Source organism: Sceloporus occidentalis, unplaced genomic scaffold (genome assembly GCF_023333645.1).
Source record: "Sceloporus occidentalis isolate IW3139 unplaced genomic scaffold, rSceOcc1.0.p SCAF_62, whole genome shotgun sequence".
NCBI classification, from domain to species: domain Eukaryota; kingdom Metazoa; phylum Chordata; class Lepidosauria; order Squamata; family Phrynosomatidae; genus Sceloporus; species Sceloporus occidentalis.
The window spans coordinates 2888019-2912638 of record NW_028317042.1 but is presented as its reverse complement, the minus strand read 5'-3'; the positions used below and the strand labels follow the sequence as shown (position 1 = coordinate 2912638).

At 39.3% G+C, this 24620-nt stretch overlaps 1 protein-coding gene across 1 annotated transcript in view; it reads right to left on the bottom strand.

Annotated features, from left to right (window-relative positions):
- The window catches only part of LOC149287304 (caldesmon-like), a 42176-nt gene extending 41339 nt beyond the window's left edge, over positions 1-837 (bottom strand). Inside the window, exon 1 of the mRNA XM_089492961.1 lies at positions 767-837. Coding sequence (XP_089349087.1) covers positions 767-837 — 71 coding nt within the window. The remainder of the gene's footprint in view (positions 1-766) is intronic.
- Positions 838-24620: the final 23783 nt, after the last annotated feature.

The following is a 24620-nucleotide window of genomic DNA, read 5'->3' as shown; positions in this document are numbered from 1 at the left end:
GAACCCTCTTGTCTTTCCATGGAAGCTGGGTTAAGCACTAATCCCTGCTAAAGTTATGCATGATTGTGTAAGAGATATGATGTCATCAAGGAATTAGGTTTTTGCTCATAAATACAATATACTCAAAACATGAAGACACCGTTAAACCTGGGAAACAGCAAAATGTACAACCTATGCTAATGAAGATATTCCAGGATTGTACCTAACCTGACAGTGAAGTGATTCCTTTGCAGTCCTATCACATCCGGTACAAGCTTCAGCAGACATTTAATTTTAGAAAGTTGTGTTACTTATAAAAATGTTATGACTAATTGAAGAAATACATTATTTATGTGTGTCAATGGTACTATTTTAAATATTGTACAATAAAAAAGCAAATTTGTGTATACTAGAGGGCCAGAAATATTTGAGCTATATTTATTTGAAAAAATGTATTTGTAGAAAATCTTATCAACAGTCCAACAATTTTCCATATTCGTGAAATGGCCATGAAAGCACTGTCACCTGCTAAGAGCAACAAACCCATAAATACGGTTTATAAATAGTATTCTCCCTCAGCCGAAAATTCTTTACATGCCTTATTTGGGCCAACATACAGAAGCCAGTGCAAAACATTATTTATAACCATTTTTGGAAATACAACATGGTCGGTTACTTCATGGTGTGGAGACGGAGCTCGCCAGACATGGGAAATCTCCAATGCACACATTGGGAAGGATTATCTTAACACTACGTTCACAGCCTTGCTATTAATCCATCACATTACCTTTCAGTTTCTTGGCGCATTTCCTCCCGTTTCTGTCTCCTGAGCTCCCTACGACGTTCAAAGTCATCCATGATGAGCTCTTGCACGTTTCAAAACCAAATCTAAACCAAGACAAAAAAAAAAAGAAGTGAATTAGATAGAGGACACATCTTACAAGATCATGTTTTATCTGTCATACGTATCATCGGATATTGCGGCTTTCCAAAGGAATTTCTCTTCGAGATCTTAAAATAGAAACTTTAACAACTAGCAAATATTATTATAGCATTATTAATGCATTATCATAGCATTTTTTTCTACTTGTATTTAAGATGGCATTTTAATTACAGCTGTCTACGTATTAAACCTAAACTGTAGGTGGGTCAAAACAATTAACTTAATTATGGATGGCCAGGTCGGGGGAACTTCTTCAGCAAGGACCTACTCAACCCTTGTTGCAGCAGAAATCCCCCAAGGTGGACCCTTCTTGTTGCACAATGAAGTCAGAGAGATTCCATCTTAACTCATCTATAGCCAGGCCATACCATCTGGCTAATGCCCTGGAGGCATTCTGCCCCATGCTTATACTTAAGGGAGCAACAGATTGGGTCCAGCGACCAGCTGGATATGGCGTGTGAGCATAAAAACCTATATAGCTTGGTGGCCACTGGCATTAAAGTGCCCAGTCGCTTAGTCATCCCCAGTCCAGCCCTGCGTACAGCTCATGGTTAATAGACTAAACCCCATACTATATCAATAAGAAAAAACATTTGAGAGGCTTGGGTGAGCATCTCAGTTACCAACGCTAGATATTACTGTGTAATCGGCAAAAACGTACTCTATTGAATAAAGCAATGGATTAAATTGCAAGCCTGTTTGGGCAGCACTCCAATCCTTTGTTATGACAAACTGGATTATCTTTCCCACTGTAATTGTTACCATACTATGTATGTTTTGGTATAAAGTACATGGTGTGGTATTGTTGCAAAAAAATGGTTTTAATTTGACGGACGCATTAAAATACACATTCAGGGAAATTCATTTAAAGACGAAATAGTGCTGATCACAGCACAGCTCATCGCACTGTGAACCGCAATCAATCTTTTTTTAATTGATTACTAATAAGTGCTATTTTATTTTATTTGGTGATAGATGACAATTCATAATATCCTTATCCAGCCGGGGTAGACATGAGGAATTTCCAACATGGGAGTACCCATGTTTTTTTTTTTTGTTTTTTTTTTACAAATCCTCATTATAGGTAAATATTAAGGAACATTTAACAGCGGATCTAGACTTTCTAGAAGTCATATAGTAAATCAGTTACAGTTTGCATATCGCTCCCCTAAAACTCTCATCACCCTGAGTACATATGTGAAAAAATGCACAGTTTGAAAGCTATAGGTTATTGAAAGTGACATAAATAGTTTGATATAAAAAAAAACAAACATCGGAAACACTGGATTATGTGACCAGACTTTTTGCATTTAATCATAACCTCTTTCTATGGTCAGATATGTAACTTAAACCCAGTGGTTTCACTTAAGTCAAAAAAGTGCATGTTTCAGCAAATGTTCAATTTTTGATAAAAATGTATGAAATATTTATAAAAAAAAAAATAAAAAAAAAAATAAATAAAAATAAATAAATAAAAAAAAATATATATATATAGATATATATCTATATATATATTAGCTGTTCCGAGCAATGATTTCAGTCTCTGTATCATCTAATGCACTACAATTATGGACAGGTCATGTTCATATGATTTCCCACCATAGTCCTTGGACCGCTTACAGTAATGACAATTACGCAACCGTTTTAACAATTACACAGCTGTTTTTATTTTAAAACCAGCTGAATTCAAATGAACGGATCTATGAAAAAAAAAATATTGTGCATTCTAATCAAAATAGAGCATATAGATAATTAAAAAAGACACTATTTCAGACTTTAGTCTTTATATACATTTTTATTATCAAAGTGTTATTCTACTCTAGTAAATTAATTAATGCTAATCATGAACACAATGGTAATGGTAAGAGTCCTCTGAGGTCCTGAACGCCTGGACTGACAAAAACTATCCATTGGTTTTATTGCAAAGTAAAAGGATTTGAAACACTAAAAATGCTTTTTTTTTAGCAAATGCACCCAGATGTGCTAGACAAACTTAAATTTAATTAAGGCAAGGTCAAGCTTTTTTTTTTTCAAGTGAACGTTGCAGGAAAGTTCAACCTTCACTGGATTTTCTCACTGTCATTCATAATTATTCTTATGTCTGCTTTAAAAGACCATTTCTCCATATATATATATATATATATATATATATATATATATATATATATACACAAATGTATACTGTATATATATATGTATATGGTATATATATATATATATATATATATGCAAATGTATTTAATTTAAAATAACGCATATCTTGAAATATACAAATTTTCATGATTTAATATTTTTGCGATTAAGTGCTTATTTACTACATAAACAATGCGCCGTTGTCTTCTGAGTTTTAAAATGGACCATTTTTGGACAATATACATTTCCTTTAGCTTTAAATATTTTCCGGGAAACATACAAAGAAATATGAGAATCCAGAATCACGTTGCATACATAACACATAAAATATTTTGTTATTAAGAAAAATACATTAAAAAAATTGGTGAAGACTACGGGTCTCCTACTCATACTTACTTGGTAGATGATCGGTATTCTTAATTGTTTTGGGTCAAAGTATCGTTCTTAGTCCTTTTTTATATGGTTTTTAGCCCCCAAAATCCTGTTGATTGTCAGGGTAGAAAACCATTTGCCGGAAAGAGGTACGATGCTCATCCAAAATAGTCCTGGACAATCTACCCTCCGACTCCCAAGGAGAAATGAAAGGACTACCAGATAAGGGAAAGGTTTTTTGCCTGTACTGTGTTTAGTTTAACTGCCCTGTCAGTGGTTAGTTTAACTTAGGGATGGGGAATACAAGGACCGCAGCGATATTATTTCCTGTGCAAAGGCTGAGGCCACTTCTTCCTCTGTCTGAAACCCACTTTGAAACAAAAATTCCAGTCTTAACCCCTTTGTTTCCAAAAAGTATGTAAAGCATTCCTGACGTACTAGGTCCTCTCGAAGACACAACAAGACTGAAAGTCATTATGTATAGGAATAGTGACAATAAATGTGGTGTTTTAATGAAAGTTTAAAGGACATTTTATTATTTTTAATCATTGTAAAGCCTTGGTTTATTCAGAGATGAAAGCCATTTTATCGAAAAGAAACTCTCAACACAATACTTAGATATTTAAAGATGACTCCAATGTGGGAATTGCGAACAGAACAACCACTTGGGCTCGCTGTAATGGTTGGGGACTTCTTTTGATGAGGTCTGCGATAAACCGGAATGGGCCCAATGTAGGGGTGGAATCAAACTTTTATTATGTGATTCGAGAAATGAATACCAACTTGCCATCTTTGAAGGTTCAACTTGTCACGGTCAGGACTACTTGCCAAGCCGTGACTGTGTGGAGGGCGTGGGCATGAAGGGGTTAATAGCACCAGGCCTCTGGATTTACTAACTTGACCTCTTAACAAGGCATAAGCTATACCAAATTAACCCCCAAATCCTGCCTGTATCCCCCCAGGTAGTCTGCCACCACTCACGATTTTGATACCGGATTCGTGAGAAATCCGAATTAGAACCTCTATCTCTATATATATATCAACCCAACCAACATATATATATATATCCAGTAAAACGTAATAACAACAATATGGTAACGTGTTATCCTCTCTTAGGGTTCGTGGATATCGATACTAGAGCCCAAAGACAGACTTGGATTATGAATATTTTAATAACAAAAAGACAAAGATTACACAGTGCCAGAATTACAAAAAACAAGACATACAAAATAAAAATAAAACAGCAAACAGTTCTTAAAAACAAAGGGACTTAAACACAGGACCCTCACTCACGAGTTTCTCCAATAAGTAGGCCTGTGGGAACTCCTTAAGTCCAGATGGTTTCTTATGATGTTGTTCCGATCAGAGTATATCATGGAGTTCTGCTTTGAGGTCGCTGCTTTGTCCCTAAATCAGACTTTTGCAAGCAAACGCCCCTCTGACCACATGACTGATTATATGACACCATCCCCAAGAATCGGGTCCCATCTTTGATGTGCCAATAAGTTATGGTGGGGTAAAGGTGATGGAAACCCCCCACTTAAGATAGGAATGGAATTCCTATAACTCAGGGTCCTTATCTGTTAGGCCATGAATCACCACAGGGGTCCTTTGGGAAGATGACACCTCTAGCCAGAGCAGATACAGAGGGCATTCACAAAGAAACACATTAAATCAACCTCAGATTAACTCATTGAATGCTTAAACAAAGAAACTAACCACCTCTGCTGGGTTACCCTTCCATGCATCCACTACGTTATATGAGTTAATCATGACACCTCCCCCTTTAAGATGGTGGACAGAGGAGGTCAGCACACGCTGATCTACTATGTCTGCCTAAATCCTAGTCTCCCCCTGACAAGACAAACTGTCAGCACGGGACTCCATCTGAGCAACTTGCTAAACTTCCCATCTACTCTATCTGCCTGAAGAGAAGGGTTGTGATAGATTATAACAGTGAAGTCACAACCATACAAGCATGGCTGTAACTCCTGCAAAGCACACACCATAGCTAAGCACTCTTTGCCAACCCTTGAATAAGCCTCTTCCTTTGGCGATAACTTACTCGGATGTTTTAAGGCCTCATCCATTTGTTTCTCTGCCCTGCTTAGGATAGCTAATCGCTGCCCATTCCCAAGCAAGACAGCAAACGGGTGTCCATTGTCCTGGGCTTCCTGTGTGGATCCCAGGCTCTGCGCTTCACCTAGACTCACAGGGCTAAGGGTTTCTTGCTGACTGGTCAATGTAGCTGTCTTTTCATCAACCTTTACTATATTATCCTCTGTAGCTGTTGCCCCAGCATCTTGCTGGTATGCCACTACAGCTACAGGGGAAATATTCTGCCCCTCACACTGGATATCAAGATGTGAATTTTCCTCCCCCTCCTCCTTATTTCCAGCCTTTACAGCTTTAGGGGTCTTCTTAACCTCCAGCATTTTAAGAGTTAAAGGAAGCCTTTCCTCTGGAGCATTAAAGCTGAGTTTTGGCTGTTGACACACAGAAACATCACATTCCATATATCCCTTGTTTTCCCTTTGAGAGAATTGATTAACATGAATATCCGCAGACACCCCTATATCATGTATACTTTCTCCTGCACCCAAATCTAAGTGCTCAGGTGCTGTAGGCACGGTTGGGAACACATCCCCAGTTCCCTTTAGTTTCCCAGGGATAATACCTTCAGGGCATACAACTTCTGAAGACACGTTGACAGAAGTATCCCCAGCATGCCCGAATCCCTTGGCTACCTGATCACCCATAGTAACACTATGCTTTTCCGTATCGGGGGGCATTGAACCAGAAGAGCCACTACAGACTCCCTGTTCCTGAACCTCTGCCCCTCCAAAGGTCAAACCACACGTTTCCCCTAGAGCTTGCTCGCTAGGTCTGGTCCCTTGGTGCACATCCCCCTCCATCTCTTCAGGAGACAGGATCCTGGGTGCTGGTTCAGACAGGCATACCTCTACCTTCCGTGCTCCCTCCCAGCTACCCACTACTGCCAAAGTTTCAGACAGTACCTTAGGTTGGACAGGGCCCTCTACCAGCCCTCCAGGTTTGCAGGTTTCCTCAACTGGTGCATACTGGCAAACAAGTCGACCCAGATCCTTGCCCAGCAAAACATTAACAGGAATATCCTCGGATATCCCCACCTCCCGCAAACCCTTGCCCACACCCCAATCAAGGTACACACGTGCCACTGGCACTGCAGGGCGCACCCCGCCAATTCCATGGATGGACATGGTCTTCCCAGGGATAAGATCCTCCAACTTTACCATCTCAGGCCGCACCAGAGTGCAAGCAGCCCCTGTATCCCTGAGTCCCATAGTCACACGGCCACCTACAGTTACTCTTTGTAGGTTCTCCTCTTCATTCCCCTGAAACCTGGAAACAAACAAGACAGCTGGGTGTTCCCCAACTGTTACACACTGCAAATTGTCTCCTTGTGCCTCCTTTGGTCTAGCCACAAATAAAACAGGTACAGCTCCCCCAGCTGTACCTCCATTTCCACTTGTCCATGGAGATGGTCTCTTAGAGGGGCAGGTGGCACTCAAGTGCCCAATCTGGTTACACCGATAACACCGGCGGGTATCCCCCTGGCCCGATGTGGCCCCTGCTCTGTTGGCTAGAAAAGGTGTGGGTGATGGTCTCCCTGCTGGCTTAGGAGTTGGTGGCTGGTAGGCTGCTCCTTTCCAGGTAGATGGTCCTTGTGATGCTTGTACCCGCTTGGTTGTTGGAGTACGGTTGTTGGCATAATCGTTAGCCAGATCTGCCGCCTCTGCCGTGGTTTTAGGTTTTCTGTCCAGAATCCACTCTCGGGCCTCCGGACTTCGTGTCCTCAGGAACTGCTCCAAAATCATCAGATCCTCCAGAGCCTCATATGTAGTAACTTGTAGGCCTCCAGTCCACTGCCGGAAAATAGTCCGAAGCTGTCCCGCATATTCGGTGCAACTGTCCGATGTAGCTTGCTGCATCTCTCGAAACTTTTTTCTGTAGAATTCAGGGGTGAGGTTAAAACTTTTTAACAAGGCAGATTTTATGGCCTCATAGTCCTGATCAACTTCCATTGGTAAGGAAGCAAACACATCCAGGGCTTTCCCCTTCAGACGTGGGGTTAAATACTTTCCCCACTCTTCCTTGGGCAGCTGGTACTGCCGGCACACTTTCTCAAATCCTCTCAAAAACACATCCAAGTCAGTGTCCTTTTCCAGCATTGGAAAGTGTTCCAGGCGAGGTCGGTTAGCATATCCATCCCCGTTAACAATGCTTTGGGGAGACGGACTATATTGCTTTAACCGTAGAAGTTCCAGCTGATATCTCCGCTCAGCTTCTCGTTCAGCAGCTGCCCGCTCCGCAGCTCTCTCAGCAGCCTCCCTCTCTCTTTCCTTGTACTGCATAATCAGGTTGAACTTTAGCTGAGGATCCACACTCCCCAGATGTTTTAGTACCACTTTTAACTCAGAGTCCATTGCACTCAAGGCGTTAACTTTATCAGGAAAACATCCTTGATCCACAGGCTCTTCCAAAATCACATCTGCTCCAATGGCCTGCTCTGCACAGAGTTTATCATGTTCCAGGAGATCCAAAATCAGCTGCTCTTTGCTTTTGCCAAAAATTTGTATATTCCTTTCTTGACAAACCAGCTCCAGAGATTCTTTGGGCTGTCGTCGATATGCCTCCATAATGCAGTATGGTAGAGAAAAACAAAAGGGAGAGGAACGAACTGTTTTGCACTGTATGTCTGTAATTAGGCACTGAGTAATGTCTTTGGGAAATTACACAAAACCCATGTAATTTCTTCTAGTACTAAAATCACCAAACCGGGCAATACAAATAGTACTAAAAAACTCTAGATATCCCACCGCTGCCACCAAGTTTGTCACGGTCAGGACTACTTGCCAAGCCGTGACTGTGTGGAGGGCGTGGGCATGAAGGGGTTAATAGCACCAGGCCTCTGGATTTACTAACTTGACCTCTTAACAAGGCATAAGCTATACCAAATTAACCCCCAAATCCTGCCTGTATCCCCCCAGGTAGTCTGCCACCACTCACGATTTTGATACCGGATTCGTGAGAAATCCGAATTAGAACCTCTATCTCTATATATATATCAACCCAACCAACATATATATATATATCCAGTAAAACGTAATAACAACAATATGGTAACGTGTTATCCTCTCTTAGGGTTCGTGGATATCGATACTAGAGCCCAAAGACAGACTTGGATTATGAATATTTTAATAACAAAAAGACAAAGATTACACAGTGCCAGAATTACAAAAAACAAGACATACAAAATAAAAATAAAACAGCAAACAGTTCTTAAAAACAAAGGGACTTAAACACAGGACCCTCACTCACGAGTTTCTCCAATAAGTAGGCCTGTGGGAACTCCTTAAGTCCAGATGGTTTCTTATGATGTTGTTCCGATCAGAGTATATCATGGAGTTCTGCTTTGAGGTCGCTGCTTTGTCCCTAAATCAGACTTTTGCAAGCAAACGCCCCTCTGACCACATGACTGATTATATGACACCATCCCCAAGAATCGGGTCCCATCTTTGATGTGCCAATAAGTTATGGTGGGGTAAAGGTGATGGAAACCCCCCACTTAAGATAGGAATGGAATTCCTATAACTCAGGGTCCTTATCTGTTAGGCCATGAATCACCACAGGGGTCCTTTGGGAAGATGACACCTCTAGCCAGAGCAGATACAGAGGGCATTCACAAAGAAACACATTAAATCAACCTCAGATTAACTCATTGAATGCTTAAACAAAGAAACTAACCACCTCTGCTGGGTTACCCTTCCATGCATCCACTACGTTATATGAGTTAATCATGACACAACTGGTATGGTGCTAGGTCACGTTCAATCAACTTTAGGTTCTGTTAATCTAGGAGATTAATGAACTCCTCTCAAAGGCTATGCAATTCCCAAAAGAGGCCTCTAACATCACAGCTCTTTCTCTGTGGTCAGTAGGGAGTTGCCACATTTTATCTCTTCAGGGACCATTAAATATTAAAAAAAAAAGTGTTTGAGTGCTTCATAAAAGTTCTATTTTTAGGATCCTGCACCTTTAACATGAGTCTAAGTTTACATCACATTAAATGTTATGGAAGCTTACTGTTAACCCAATTATATTTCAAAATCCAAAAGTAGCTTTAATAAATGGATTAGATCAAGGTTTGACTCGGGAATCTCCCAGTAAAAAGCTGATTCCTTGGTCGCCGGGTAACTTTCCTCCTTCTCCAGGTGGGGATCGGTGTTAATCCACACCTACTCTCCACCCACGTCACCACCTACTCCCTGCCCACGTCACCACCTACTCCCTGCCCATTTAAGGCTGTCTGAGGCCAGCTCCACGTGTGGCTAGCCCCACCCCCTCGTGAAGCCACGTCCTCAGAACAGGGAAAGCTCCCAGTAGCCTATCCTGAGAAGTTCCGAGGCATAGTCATGCCAAAAACGATGGCCATTCCCATTTTAGTGCACACAAAAATACAAAAGTTAAAACAATATATATATATATATATATATAAATATTTCATTTCCCTGCCATTGCTTGTAACTACACATAATTGTGTTTATGCAATATGTGAATGATATATTTCCACTTTGTCCCTGGTAAAAAATCCACAGATACATATAATTTATCTCCCACATAATATAACCCTGTTTAAAATGGATTTTTTTTTCAAACTGATATAAAATGATCCAACCTGTTGAGTTGTTTGCTTTGGCTCAAAAACGAGTACATGAGTTATTGTCGTTGGGAATATTTTTCTCACCATTAGAGCTACATCTCTGGGCAAAGACTGCTCATTTCAATAATTATTTTCATCTAACTACATCTGTCTTTGTTTCAACAAACTTGGCAAAGCTCTCTCGTCGAGTGTAAAAATGAACTTTGCGTAGCCAAATTATTTTCTTTTTTTTTAGGAAACAACTATTTTTTTCCGTACTGAAGCGCTCATTGGGGAATCTGAGATATGAGGAAAATAAACATATTAGCTCATGCGAACAAAAAATTGAGCTTCAAATTGGTCCAACTTGTGTATTTTTTTAAAAAAAAATTCCTTAATCACAATTTTTTAGACCCTTTAGAACACGTACTGCAAGGAGTTTACCATAGAACAAAAAGCATCTCTGAGATGGGGCTAAAAAAAGGGACAGTGAATATTAACACGCGATCACTTTTCATTTTCAAAATTGACCACCCAGTCGTAGATCGTGGATATATATTTTCTTACTTGAATTTATGTGTTTGAAGCTTTTCACTAAAATGTGGCGACAAGAATTTAGTAAACTGAAAAAATCTGTAATGTGCAGGATTGATCAATGTTATATTAAAATATGATCATTAAAGTATAAGAGTAAAAGCATAATTTAAGCAAAAACTATATATTCCTGTTTTTTTTTTTTGTACAGGGCTTTGACTTGAAAAAAATAAAAAGTCAATGTGGTGCGAAGTTGAACAAAAAATGGCCTTTGGACATTGATTGCTAGATAGAAAAGAAGATCTATTTGAAATCTTTGAACCAGACATTTTAAAGAATGCATACCACTTATTATTAATGCCTAGGACATTAAACTTCCCCTTTAAGTAATTTGTTTGATTTCAGCAATATTATATATGGTTTACCTTGAAACAAAATAATAATATAGAACAAGAAATGTAAAAAAGTCGACATTTAAAGTCAGTTTTGTGTCATCATAGATTCAGTAAAAGAAAAAACATCTGGAAAAGTATTTGAAACCAAGTTCTAGCCAGGATTGTCGACAACAAACAGGAAGTGGCGAACTAGAGGTCACTGCTGATACCATGAGCTGTAACCTTATACCGAGTCCTCTAAAAAATGTTGTCTTTTCCTCATTAACGAATTAGTTTCCATGGATACAAACAGTTTTTTTTTTTCTCTCTGCTCTTAAAGTAGGCTTAAATTAAATGCATATTTCCGTAAAAAAAAAAGTATACTAATAATTAATAAAATACATCTGAAATTGTGAATATTTTTCAGACAGTATCGCCCATATATTAATTTGTGGATAAGCTGATTAAAGGAATCCTCCGGGCCTGGGCTGGCCACCCGGCTAACAGGACCCTGCGAGGTCGCTCTCTGTTTGGAGCCTTGTGCATCCCATGCCTCGGAACACCTCAGGTAAAGCGCTGCTTCCCCGAGCCTCCGGGACACCTTACCCTTTATCCGGGGTGTGGGCGTGGCTTTAGCCACACCTACTTCATAAAAAAATCCCCTCCTGCAATCTTATTGGCAGCTAGCCCCCAACTCGCGTGACTAACCCCGCCCTTGTGCACAATGAGCTATGTTCCCCTCCTTAAGGAGAAGGGCTCCAGGTAGCCTGAACTGGGAAGTTCCTACACATGCATACTGGTGTCATTTGGAGGCCATTGGTGTTAAAGTGCCAGGGTCACTTGGTCATCCCCGGTCCAGCCCTGGAATTTACTGTCCTATTCCCTTAGATTCCTGCTCAAAGAACATACTGAAGATGTAGGTTTGGCTGCAGTATCAGGCTTGGTTTTTGAGGCCTACACACTAAAACACAACAAAGTCCATACTTTCATTAGGTATTCCCTTTAAAGAAGAATTAGTTTGGTGATACTTTTGATTGCTAAAATATTTCATTTCTCAAAAAACTCTCTAGACGGCCTGCTTTTGGACACTTAGATACATTACTATATTAGAACAAACGCAATTCATCAGCGTGTTCCAAGATAAGCATGTGAGATTAAAAATATCTTTTATGGCTTTTTTGGACACCCTGTAGGCTTGGCGGAAACTGGACGTTCCGCTAGCGCTAGTTATTAATCAAGGCACACAAACACTAGAGCGAACAGGACTCATATGAACACAAAATACCCCAGTTTGTCCCCAAAGTCAGTGGTGTAGATTTGTTTTTCTGCTGAATGTGGGGTTCTAGTACATACTTATTGCTAATTTCAATATGTAAACACCATTATTTAGGTTTATTTGTTGTGCAGAACTATAAATTGTCGAATTTGGGAAAAAGTGTCAGATCAGCTTTAATTAGTAAAATTCTGACCATGAGCTTTTTTTAATGAGTAAAAAGAAAAACCTCTCCTGCAAGATCTCTGAAAAAAATATTATTTCATGGGGCTAATGTATCACTTAATTGTTTTTTTAAGGATAGGTGAAGCAGATACTATAAATAATGTACTATTCAGCAGCGTGTATTTCAGTACCTCATAAATCTCTTCCTCATGTTATAATCCGTGAGACATTTGAGTGTTGGGAACCAAGCATCACCTCACACCATTAAATACTCGAGAAAAATATGATTTGCCGTCATTATTAACACCGCACTTCTCACAAAACTGGTTGTTTACTTACGCCTTAAAGAAAACAAGGACCTGGTTGGAGTGACAAAAAAAAAGAAAAGAAAACACTACTCCATCATTTTTATTTGAATCCCTGTACTTTTGCCAAAAAGGTTACAGGCAAATACTTTCTTGGACAAATTCCCTTGTCTGCAATTTTCACTGTTGCTTTGGGAAAAAGCTTGACATAATGCGAGATTGTTCTAAGCCTCAGTGATTACTGGAAGAAACTTATAAACATACACAGATAAACTCTGTGTTTCTCATGATGGATTTGTGCATGAGGAGGGCCGTCGGCTGGATTTGGGGTAACAGTGCAGCAACCGGGCTTGTGCCCTGACTGTTGGCCGTCCCCAAAAAGGTGGATTTGTCTCACATACTTAATATATTTGGTTCCGGCTTTTCTTGGTGTCGCACTGTCGGCAAAGAGTGCCTCGGTTATGGCATCATATGACATCACACAAAATGTGATCAGATTGCAGTCATTACATCACCCACATAGTGTGGCACACAGGTTGTGGCAGGTACCCTGAGATGTCCCAGAAACGCGACACCCAGTTTGTGTTGTTATTAATTATGTTGGAGCCTCTCTTAATACCTCCGCTCCTGATTTCCAAAATATGTATAAATATTCCAAGAACCCATCTCCAATAGCCAACCATGAAGAGAAAGCCATGTGCAGTAAAAGCATTATATGTTGACATTTCCTGTTCCAAATGGAGCATTATATATTATTCATTGGCCCTCCAGCTATTTGACACGCAAGGGATGTGTTTTAATACACATCCAGCCATGCAATATACTCACCGCCAGTCAGCTCCAGCATGGGATCAGTTACTGGATTGGAGTTAGCTACTCAGTAGACCAAATCAATGGCGGAGGTATTCTGCTGCAGCCCTGGATCTGCAGCTTCCTCCTAAGGTAAGCAATTCATTTTTTATTTTTTTTTAGAGGTTTAAATAATGCATATAGAAGTACTTACAAAGATATACATGGAAACTCCCAGTCTATGGAGTACACTGCCGGAAATCATGTGATTGCAGAAGATGTGAGCGAGGGTACAATAGTTTGAGTAGGATCTCCATCAAGATTCTAGACTCCTCTTGATTATCCTTATGACATAAACGTTACACTTTTTGAATATTCTCGACGTTTAGATACCCCAGTGGAAATGGTGCAAGTAAGTGGAATGTGTATCTGTTCCTCCCACTTTTGTCTGAACAAGAAGCATGTTAAAAGTTTTAATCGTGAAAACATGCATTCAGGTCAAGAACATAAAAACAGAGGGGAAAAAGCTGAGTAAATAAAGGGTTTGGATTAAAAACACATGTATCCCAGAAGATGAGATTGTTTCTTTCTACTTAAGGATGTTGCATGCGTACGTGTTTATCCAAAAAAAACAAATACCTTCTTAGACTCTGAAGGGGGGGGACATCATAAACAGCTTGGTCTTGTTTAGGATCAGTACTCAAAGGTAATCTTAAAGGGCAAGCTACTGTACACCATTCTCCAACTTGGAAGGTTAAATTTGTGTCTGCTTCCTTAAAAGTCACCGGAATAGGCTTAAAACTTTTACATTCTGGATGGATTTATTCAGCATTATTTTTGGTAGGCCAAACAAGTGGACTCCAAGATTATGCTCCTTGCCCCCGATTTCCAAGCCTGTGTAGCAACGTCCAATTAATTGAGCAGTCGTGAGCCACCCCCAAATATTTGGCCCCTTCGTCGTGTTATGCGGAGTCTTTACAATAATTATTGTCTCCATTCATTTCCAACAATGAGAATGGTAGGACTGAATACTCTAAAGAAATCTAAAATCTTAATTGTAAAAATAATCGCTTCTTGAAAATTAACGGAATTCACGTTTGTTCCCCCAAAACAGCAGACAGCAGAAGTCAAGATATATATAATTATCATATATTACATAAGTAAACTATTGATAAAGCCTCAAACGTGCATTTTCTTTCAAACCTCTGAAAATAAAACTATGTGAGGTATGCGGCCTCTTGGCCTTTCTGCAAAAAAGCAGGAATCCTCAAATGACAGTTAATTTGTTTGGAGTCTCTGGTAAGAAGTCATTCTGAGTTTAAACGAAACTTTCGAAATTCCGAGACAGCTATAATGCGCGCCAACGACTGCACACCGTTTAAATGTGATGACCTTTTAAACATAAAAAAAAGAAAAGAAATGCAGCAAAAAAAAAATTGCTAAAATAAACATTCTTATTATTTGTTAATTTTGAACAATGAACCTCAAGGGCTTCATACAGTTCATGCCCCAGCTTGGGCACAGCCATCTAAATTAATTCACCATCTTATTCTGTGACCATCAAGGACTGGACTTGTGTACCCCTGCTCTACATTAGTAACTAAGCAAATAAGTAACAGATAACTTAATAACAGTATGATCTTTAAATGGCACTTTTGAACATAATAGCCCTTTCATCCGAAAAAGCTTACCAAATACTGTAAAGTACAGATTGTGACGTTAAACGTGCTGCAGAACCAAATAATGGTTCTTGAAACATTCTGCACAATGTGGGGGAAGTAATTCTACTCTGCACTCTCCACTTCCTGCTTCAAAGTAAAATTGAAAATAATATGTGTTAAATAAAATATGTACGTGATAGAAACATATATTTATTATTATTACTTCTCAAGCATACCTAGGTTTTCCCCTAGAAACTCCGGGTGACTCTTAGATTCTTTGGGTCACGGAAGCAGTGTTTAGGCACACCTACTACCCGCCCTATTCCTGTATGGTACTAGCCCGCCCCACATGTGGGTAACCCCTGTTATCATTAAGCCACTGACACAAAAACGGGTGGCCGCAGCCTGGAAGTTCCCAGGTATGCTTTTAGGTCCCTAATTGCTTCCTTGACTTATCTTCCATCCTACTCTAAAAATGTGGACACCAAATAAGCTCTAGTAAAACCAGTATTTTATTGATCTATGATCTCTATTGTTCTATAGACGTTACACGTTGTCTGACTCAGTGTTCCAATACCTATCATCGTGACGAGATACAAATAATGGAGTTATTATTCTTCCAGCTATTTCAACTTTTAGTGTCCCTGTTTGGCATGTACAGAAACCAACCATGTGACAAATTCTACTTGCTAATCTTGAACCAACATAAAGGTCGATTGTGCTATCTGAGGCAAGAGGTTCTTACTCAATGCACTTTTTATCATGGTGAGAACTGTGATCGACTCTTAAAAATGTGGATTCCAGCTGTCTCCAAACAGAGTTGAAATGAATACCCTTTCGGCTCAAGGTTGGACTTAAACATCCATCACTCTCAGCCATCCAAAGGTGTATGCCACTGAGCAAGAACACATTGTCCTTTTATAGACCAACTGTTAATGAAAAAACAAAGACCACATAGCTGATGAACGTGCCATCCGTTGGGCCCTAGGAAAAATACACTAAACAAAGCAAGAATAAAACATTTCCAGCGAATACTATTCAAAAACACCTATCTATGGCATAAATATTGCGGATTCCATCACACTATACGGCCATAAATTCCTTAGCTGCCATCCACTGAATTATTGGTTTGTTTTCTGCATTTATTGGTCATTATTATTCTAGCAGCAACTCAGGAATCTGCCTTATTGTTTTTGGGGTTTTTTTCACAGAAAAAAATACGTATGTGATCACATTTTATTGGAGAATTTACATTTTGACACATGTAAATGAGTATTTGGTATTAGAACACACTATTGTTTATACTATTAAGTATAAATGGTAATGCCGTACATTGAATACGCAGTACATTTGTGGGCACCAGTTCATAAAAAACTGGAAAATAGAAAATCTTCAGAGGCTGGCAATAAAATTAATGAAAGAAATGGAAGATCTCGGCTATGAAGATAGACCTTTCACACTGGGCTTCCATAATCTGGAGAAAAGAAGCCTACATGGTTGGGTTTCCAACATGCATCTCTTACTGCAACCTTAAACCTACTTGTTGGGGAGTCACGCTCACCCCAAGAAGCCTAAAAAACATATTTGACAGAAAAGCTAAATAAAAAAAAAATCATTATCACTCACTAAAATAAGTGCATACAAACTCCATTGAGGGAACACAGAATGAAGAAAAGATAATGACATTAAATGTACATACCTGAAGACAAATAAACACTAGCCCTGGGTCCTATGTGAAAATGTAACAGAAGCTCAGCAACCAGACATAGAACAATGATGATGAATCCAATCCAATATTTGAACGCTAGAAAGAAATAAGACAAGTATTACAGTATTTTGAGCCTTTTATTAAGGTAAGCCACTTCCTGATACAATGTCGATAAGATCGAACCTTGGGTAATTAGAAGCTCTCGCCTACTTTCTTTGTATGTCCATGCCCAAAGCCAGATAATATATAAGGACGTGTGCTCAGAAGTGGATGGAGCCAAATTAATCTGGAGAATAAAACAAAATGGAGCCTTTTTAGGAAAGGTGAACCCTTTATTAAGTCACATAAGGTTTTGGGACCTCAGAGACCTCTTCTTCTCCTCTTCCCAAGATCTGAAGAAGAGCCCTATGAAGTCCTAAAGGCATATTTTCTATGTTGGCTCGTCAAAAGGTCACCTTTAGGACCGAAGACTCCATCTTCCCTTGGACCGATACGGCTGTTGCAAAGCAGATGAATGCCAACTGTCTTTTTACCATGACTGAGATAACAGATTCTAGAAGATTTTACAGTTGTCAAGTGTGTAAAAGTCAACCGCAAAATAAACAGCATTTTTCTGTGGATCAGAGAAAATGATAAAATAGTTTCATTTAATGATATAAAAGTTCGGCAAGTTGCATCTTGCAAAATATGGTCTTCAAAAGTGGCAAAAAAAAAAACTTAACAATCCTATGAATCACAAGACTAAACATAGCGTATTATACTTGTATGCGTGCCAGATCTTGTTTGGTTTCAAAGAAGCTGTTATCACTTTGGTTATTTGTGCCAAAAACAACAAATTAGGCACATACTTGAGACCTTGGAGTATATTAAACCGTGAAAAGAAATGTAACTTTCTAAAGTCAAGAAAGATGAACGGGGCCTCTTTTACAGGGAAGCTGTTTCTGTCGCGGCTTTAAGCGTAACAAAATTTATCAAAACTACCTATTTCTTCTGCTAATATTTTAGAGGTGTTTTGTTTAAACTTTGTTATTGTTTTATCCCAAGGAAGCTGAGATCTGTGGCTAAATGTGGCAAAACAAAAACACCGTCTGCCCTGAAGGTATCTGCCTTTTCCTCACCCCACCTTTAGGAAGGCTTCCTGGACCATTCACTGACAATCAGCAACTTATAACAGGGGAGAGATACCTGAGTGAGGAGAAATGCTCATGATAACTTTATAAATGGGAAACTAAGATGGGAAGGAAATGTTTATTCTAATCTAGGCTCACTACAACTCCCTGTATACTGAATAAATCCCCTGGACCATGAATAGAGAAGAGCTTTCATTGAACTTTTATACACGTAGGGCCCTATTTATCCTCTACGCTACAGCAACATTCCCTGTATATTAATTAATGTTTCTAACTTATATTCTGCAATGCCATGGAACCTAAAGTCGGTATATAAATAAAAACAAATTCAAAATTAATGCTTTATTTTCTGTACATATAGTAAGTTAAGCATAGTTGATAATAGTAAGAATTTGGTGTCTCAAATAAGCAACTACCCTGCTAAGCTTGACTCTTAAGTATTTTGGCAGTCGGAGTACTGTCACACTACTGGGACCAACTACCAGCTATCAGGCTGCTGCTACCTGGCGGTGTGCACTTATCTGACGGCTGGCGGATGCGCGGTCCCGTCGGGAACATAATGCTGGAGGCGCGCCTGTGATGCGCAACAGGGAGAAGGGCAGGCTAGGCGTTGGATTTAAAGATCTGCTGTGTAGGGGCATCCTAGTCTGGTCCTGCGCATCCTATCTGGCGTACTGATTCCTGAACAAAACACTTTGACTCTTGGATTGCTTTTGATTACTCTCTGTCTAGTGATTTTGTACTTTACTATCCTGATCCGTCTGCCATACCTGGCTTGCCTGATTACCTGCATAGTGTACCGAACCCGGCTCTGGGTCAGTTCAGTATTCCTACCTTGCACCCAGAATTACCTGCTCAGGGGATCTCTGCAGTTTTACCTATACAGGTATCTGGATATATCTACTATGCCCTGCCTAATATACTCAGTGCCTAGTTATACCTGCCTATACATGAGCCTACACACTGTTTGGATCAACAAAATCCCTCTTCTCTTGGAACTCAACCCCTTGCTAGGTGTTTCAGGGCGAAAACCCCGCACAATGTGTGCTCCTTGGTGAAGGCAGACCTGGCGGGTACACTCCATAGACAATCCTTGGGCACACATCCATGTTACCCTAGGGATCAAGTAACTTTGAGGATATATTACCTTCCCTGATCCTCCCCCTTCCAAGAGCTAAGAATGTTTGCAGAGTATGAGTGCATTACAGTGCTCTACAGCCCTAAAAGCCACAAAAATGTGAATAAAAACAGCAGGAAGAGTGCCTATTAATAAAATTGTGCAAATAAGAGGCATTCTTCTTCTCCAAAATGCATTAGTTACATAAATTGCTATCAATAGTTCACAAAATCACATAAAAAGCCCCAACACTTGTAACCACATCCACATAGATAACTAAAGAGATATTCTCCTGCAATAATGGTTGGGCTGGTTATGCAAAATGCATACTAAATGTTTAACTCTCCTGTTAACCTCTGCAAGGGTTAGTAAATACAATTACTGCTTTACTTAGGTAGCTTTCACCACAATAGAAGACTACGCATAACAGAAGACACAATAGAAGAAAACGCATAACAGAAGACACAATAGAAGACTACCCATAGCAGAAGACACAATAGAGACTACGCATAACAGAATACACATCACCTTCTAACAACAATTTGGGGGTTGTCACCTAAATTAGCTTGGAACCCTCTAGAAGAAAAAAAATCAATGAAATCATGCTCCTACAAGACTATGCTAATTAGTAAAACCTTTCATACAACTTAAAGACAAACTCATTAAGATTCATCATTCCCTGCAGACTTCCGTTGTCAAATTCTGTAGAACTGTCAGATTTTAACCCAACAATAAACAACCTGAGAAATCACAGAACCCTCAGTAAACAGACTTTTATGTACTAGTAATATTTGCTTTTCTTGTTTTAGCGAAGGAAATTTACAATGGTTGCACTGCTTGGGAGGATAAAAATTTGCAGATCATGTCTGCCACGCAGGTCTTCCAGATCCTGATAAAACCGACAGACCCCCCGCACATAGTTATTAAGTTGAAATGTCAAGTAAACAACACTAATTAAGTAAACAATTCTCAGATATGTTTTTACTTCAAAAAAATCTTGCATTGTTTATGGATTATCTCACTAAATAATTCCAAGACTCTCCTACGACGTAATAGAAATCAGAGATTTGTCCCATTAGACTTCACGGAGGAAGACACAAGACGGAAATCTCCACGTATAGTAACACACTGTATAGTTGTTCATATTGTACAGGATAATTATGTGTTAGGTACCATGTTCTCCGCAGGTTAGTTTACTTCCTCGCCTTCAACAATTATATCATGTAAGATGATGATTCTCATAGTGAAGTTGGTGAAGTGGAATGGTTTATCCAAAATAGAGTTCGGTTTGGATAGGAAATATCTGATGCCTGTGAATTGCTTTTATACATTTAAATCCCCGTGTTTCCATGTATAGAAGCACTGCCTTTCACTGTGCCCTAAATGGCGAGGAGATGTTTCCTCCAGAGGAAGAATGTGTTGCCTACTGATCATTATATAAAACACATGATTGGTAATACTACCAGGCAAGCATTTTTTTAGAGCTCTGGCTTCCCCATTCTGTTTGATGGGTTTGATGGAGTTTAGGGATTAGCATAATGTTCATGTTATTGTGTTAGTGTAACAGTTCATGCTAACTCCTACCTGCGAGATCTCACTAAGCCAAGAGTGGCCAACCTATGACACCGCGACCCAATAACAAGCATAAATAAACCACGGGATAGCCCAGAATCAGAATATAATAAAATGATTTTTATGGTAAAAACTACAACCTTACAAGGTATAAATGTGTTGTAATATCAAATCATAACAGGTGTACCTTAAGTCTGAAATATTTGGGGGGAAGCTTTGAAGCTCTAAGTGGCTCTTCTGGAAAATTAGAAATTTTGTAATTTCTTGTAACAGCTTAAAAAAAGTATCAACTGCCATGATAAGTTACATAATAATATAGATGTTTTCTCTAACATTAACAGCATGCTTTAGTCATTTTAAGAGACTTAGTAAATCAACAAAACCACTGTCTGGTCAAAGATATAGCAACAGACACTTTTAGGGCAAATGCATAACCTTTTGTTTAATAACAATCATCCATCACCAAGGAAAGGGACTTCTTAGTCCTCCCAATCACTGATTTTAAACTTTTCCCACAAACAGCATTCCCAATGATACGTTGATGGTGGCGGCAGACAACTGGTCCATCTAGTCTGCTCTTCTTTGAATAACTTCTTACTTTTTATTTCTTTGGGATATCTTTATAAACATTCCAAACGTTCCTAAATTTCTTTAAAGGGGGAGTTTAGTTCCGAACCAACAATGAATACATTCAAGTACATTGGTAGCACCTCATATAATATTTTTGGACTTATTGATAGTCCTTTGTGTGACTATGAATTAAGACCTTAAGAAGGCTAATCATATTTTATTTACACTATTTCATTTATAAACATAGATATTAATGTGAGTCCTAGGTCTGTAGAACACCCTGATACCCACTAACCCACCATAGACCCTGAGCTCCTAGATAAGAACAGGGGACTTGGGCTCCTAAAGAAGGGCTGATCCTCATAAAAAGGACATGGAAGAGGTATAAATGCTGGCAAGTTCCTGACCATTATCTCTTATACCACAAGTTCCAAGATAAAGCAGGTGAGTTTCGGGTATGTGCAACCCTATGGAGTAAAGTTTAAACCCTCCTGCGGAAAACCCTATAGCAAAGTACAAATTACAGATTGAAAAATATTATTACAAAATGTATCCATCTATGTTCTATGCTAACTCTTCCGAGATCATGTGTGTGTCACACCAATACAGACGTCTTTTTATGCTCAGTTTATACAAGCCTGAAGGTTTAAAGAAAGAGCTATTTTTTTTGTAAAGGCATGCTGCCAGATTCATGGGCAATGCTGACCATACCATTTACTAATTGAGAATTCTGGGTATATAAAGCATGTTTCTCTTATTTTACGATGGTGAAATTATTCATGACAAGTACGGCATGGGTACCTTAGATTTACCCATGGATAAAATGACGTATGTTTAATTTCATGTCATTCGCATTAGAAAAAGAGCAGTGTTTTGTTGGAAACTGAGACATTAACATATACCAAGAGTAGCACATTAAAAGCCTGGTCCCGCTGACTTTTGGCTCTTGTCCCTATAACCTAATATGGTGAAGCATTTTTTGCCCAAATTTAACAGCCGTTCATTGAACACTGTGCCACGGAGATCTGTTTAGAATACATTTAATTTAAATGTCAAGTACGTTTATATTAAGTGCGCCATAACAGAACTTGTAATGTTTAACACAATACAGACCCACGGTGATTTTATTTGCAAGAATATGGCTAGAAATAAGAACTGTTCATTTTGCAGAGTCGACAGTTAATCTTGTAGATTTTAAATATAAACAAGAAAGAAAACATTGATGGAATATGTATATATATGCTCCATTAGAAGCTCTTTCCACTCATGTGCCCAAGGGACTTATACCCCGCATAGAGGGTTTGCTGGGATAGCACTGGAACTAACTGGTGTTAAGTATGTCAAAAGAAAAGGTTTGGCCAAACTCCTTCATGGGAAGTAGCTGGGGGTGGGGAAAGCGGTCAATGTACATGGGGGGGATTCTGAATCCAACATTTGCAAGGGGGGGTCATCATCATTTAAAGGGACCTCGCAGCTATCATATGTATTAATGAGCACTTGATGGCAGCAGTTACCTTAAGAAGATATATCTTACCGCACCCCTCCGTTTCACTAACAGACATGCTTTTTGGTGGACATTTCACTAAACGCCCAAAGAAACCACTGACGTCCACAAGCCTTATTACAGACATTGATTTGCTTGTAACTCGTTTCCAACCTCTTGTTCCACTACTGAACCCCAAACTGTACGATGATTGAGACTTTAGGACAATCTTCTTAGTGTTCAAATAGTTTTTACTTTTATTTCTGCTTTTATATATTACTATATTAAAACAAAATATGCACTGTAATATTATTGTACCATGACTAGAGGGCATCTGAGAACAGAATGCACTGCTTTATTGTTGGCAAAACTGTTGTGAAAACTTGGCACCAGGAATATTGATGTTTTATGACAGGCCTTGACTTGGATCTTCAGCATTGTTCTTCTACAATCCAGCCAAAAATGACATTCACAATATAGTAATGCACAACAGAGCTGTTTGCTTACCGTCGTATTTACACCAAGGAATCCTTTTTGGTAAGCAACTGTGGTTCGTCAGCAGCATCATGTACATGTACCACCGTGTGACCCAAAAACTCCTTAGAATAGTTACTTTTTAACCAAAATAAAGAATTACTCAAGTTTGCTTTCAGTGCTTGATGGTGATTTGCGAAGTTCGCGATCTCTTCCATTAATAAAGACCCCAGAGGCATTGTTGGTTTTTAATAAGGTCAAAGTATTTAATAAACACTCTGACATAACAGCAACATAATAACTTGATATACCATCCATTCAGGACATCAACACTGACCAAACATTGTTTCCAAACCATTGGCAATAATTAACTTGTGGCCAACATATGAGGGAGAGGGTGGCAGCTCTCGTGGTACATTTCCTCTTCCAAATGTTGGTCTAACATACTGACATTGCAAAGCACAGTGGTTTTGTCCATGCACCCCCAGGGACGCCACCAGGGATGATGGGAACCCACCATCTAGCTTATTCGCTAGAGCACCTGGGCTGGCTTTCCCAGGACAACCAGCACTAGACGCAGCTCCCCTTTCCTATCAATAATGCTGCCCCTGCTTTGCTGACAAAACTGAGAGAGGAGAGAGGCCTTGAAAACCCAGGGTTTAAGTAGGGTTCAGGTGCCTGTCCCTGGACCACCTCCAAAACCTACCCCCCTAAATCTGCTACTCAGTCCCATCGAATGCCCCAGCCCTCCTCATCATGTAGCCCTTGGTCTCTAGGTGATCTGGGCTCTATCTGAATATATCTTGTATCTTGTATGATTTAATATTTGTTTAATGTTGGATCCTGTCATAATAGGAATAGGCTCTGACAGTTACTGAATATAACCACAAAGACACTGGTCAGCATCCCTAACCAGCTCCTTTATCTTTATCAAGTTGGTTTGATTTTGGGAAGAACGAGCAGAACTTGATAGAACTGGATGAGGACTGCATCTGCTTAATAACCACCATTTACCATATTCTGGAGATATAAATACTGTTAAGATACGCCTATATAGGCTGCGTCCTACCTGAAGAAGACTCAAAGCCAGTCAATGGTCTTTGGAATCTTTGATTGATAGCTAGTTCAGAAAGTTCAAAGGCAACTGTAGCAGATCCACGTGAACATTGAAAAGATGGTTTCGCTCTTAAATCTTTTTGATTTAAGGGTCTTAGGATGCTTTGCCTATTAAAATGCTCCTTTTTCAACTGCATATCAAAATATCACTTTATAAGACAAGGTTTTATTGCCTGTGGTAAAAGCATCAACTTTTTATCACCAAATTCTGCTTTGGGGTTCACAGACATGTAAACCAAC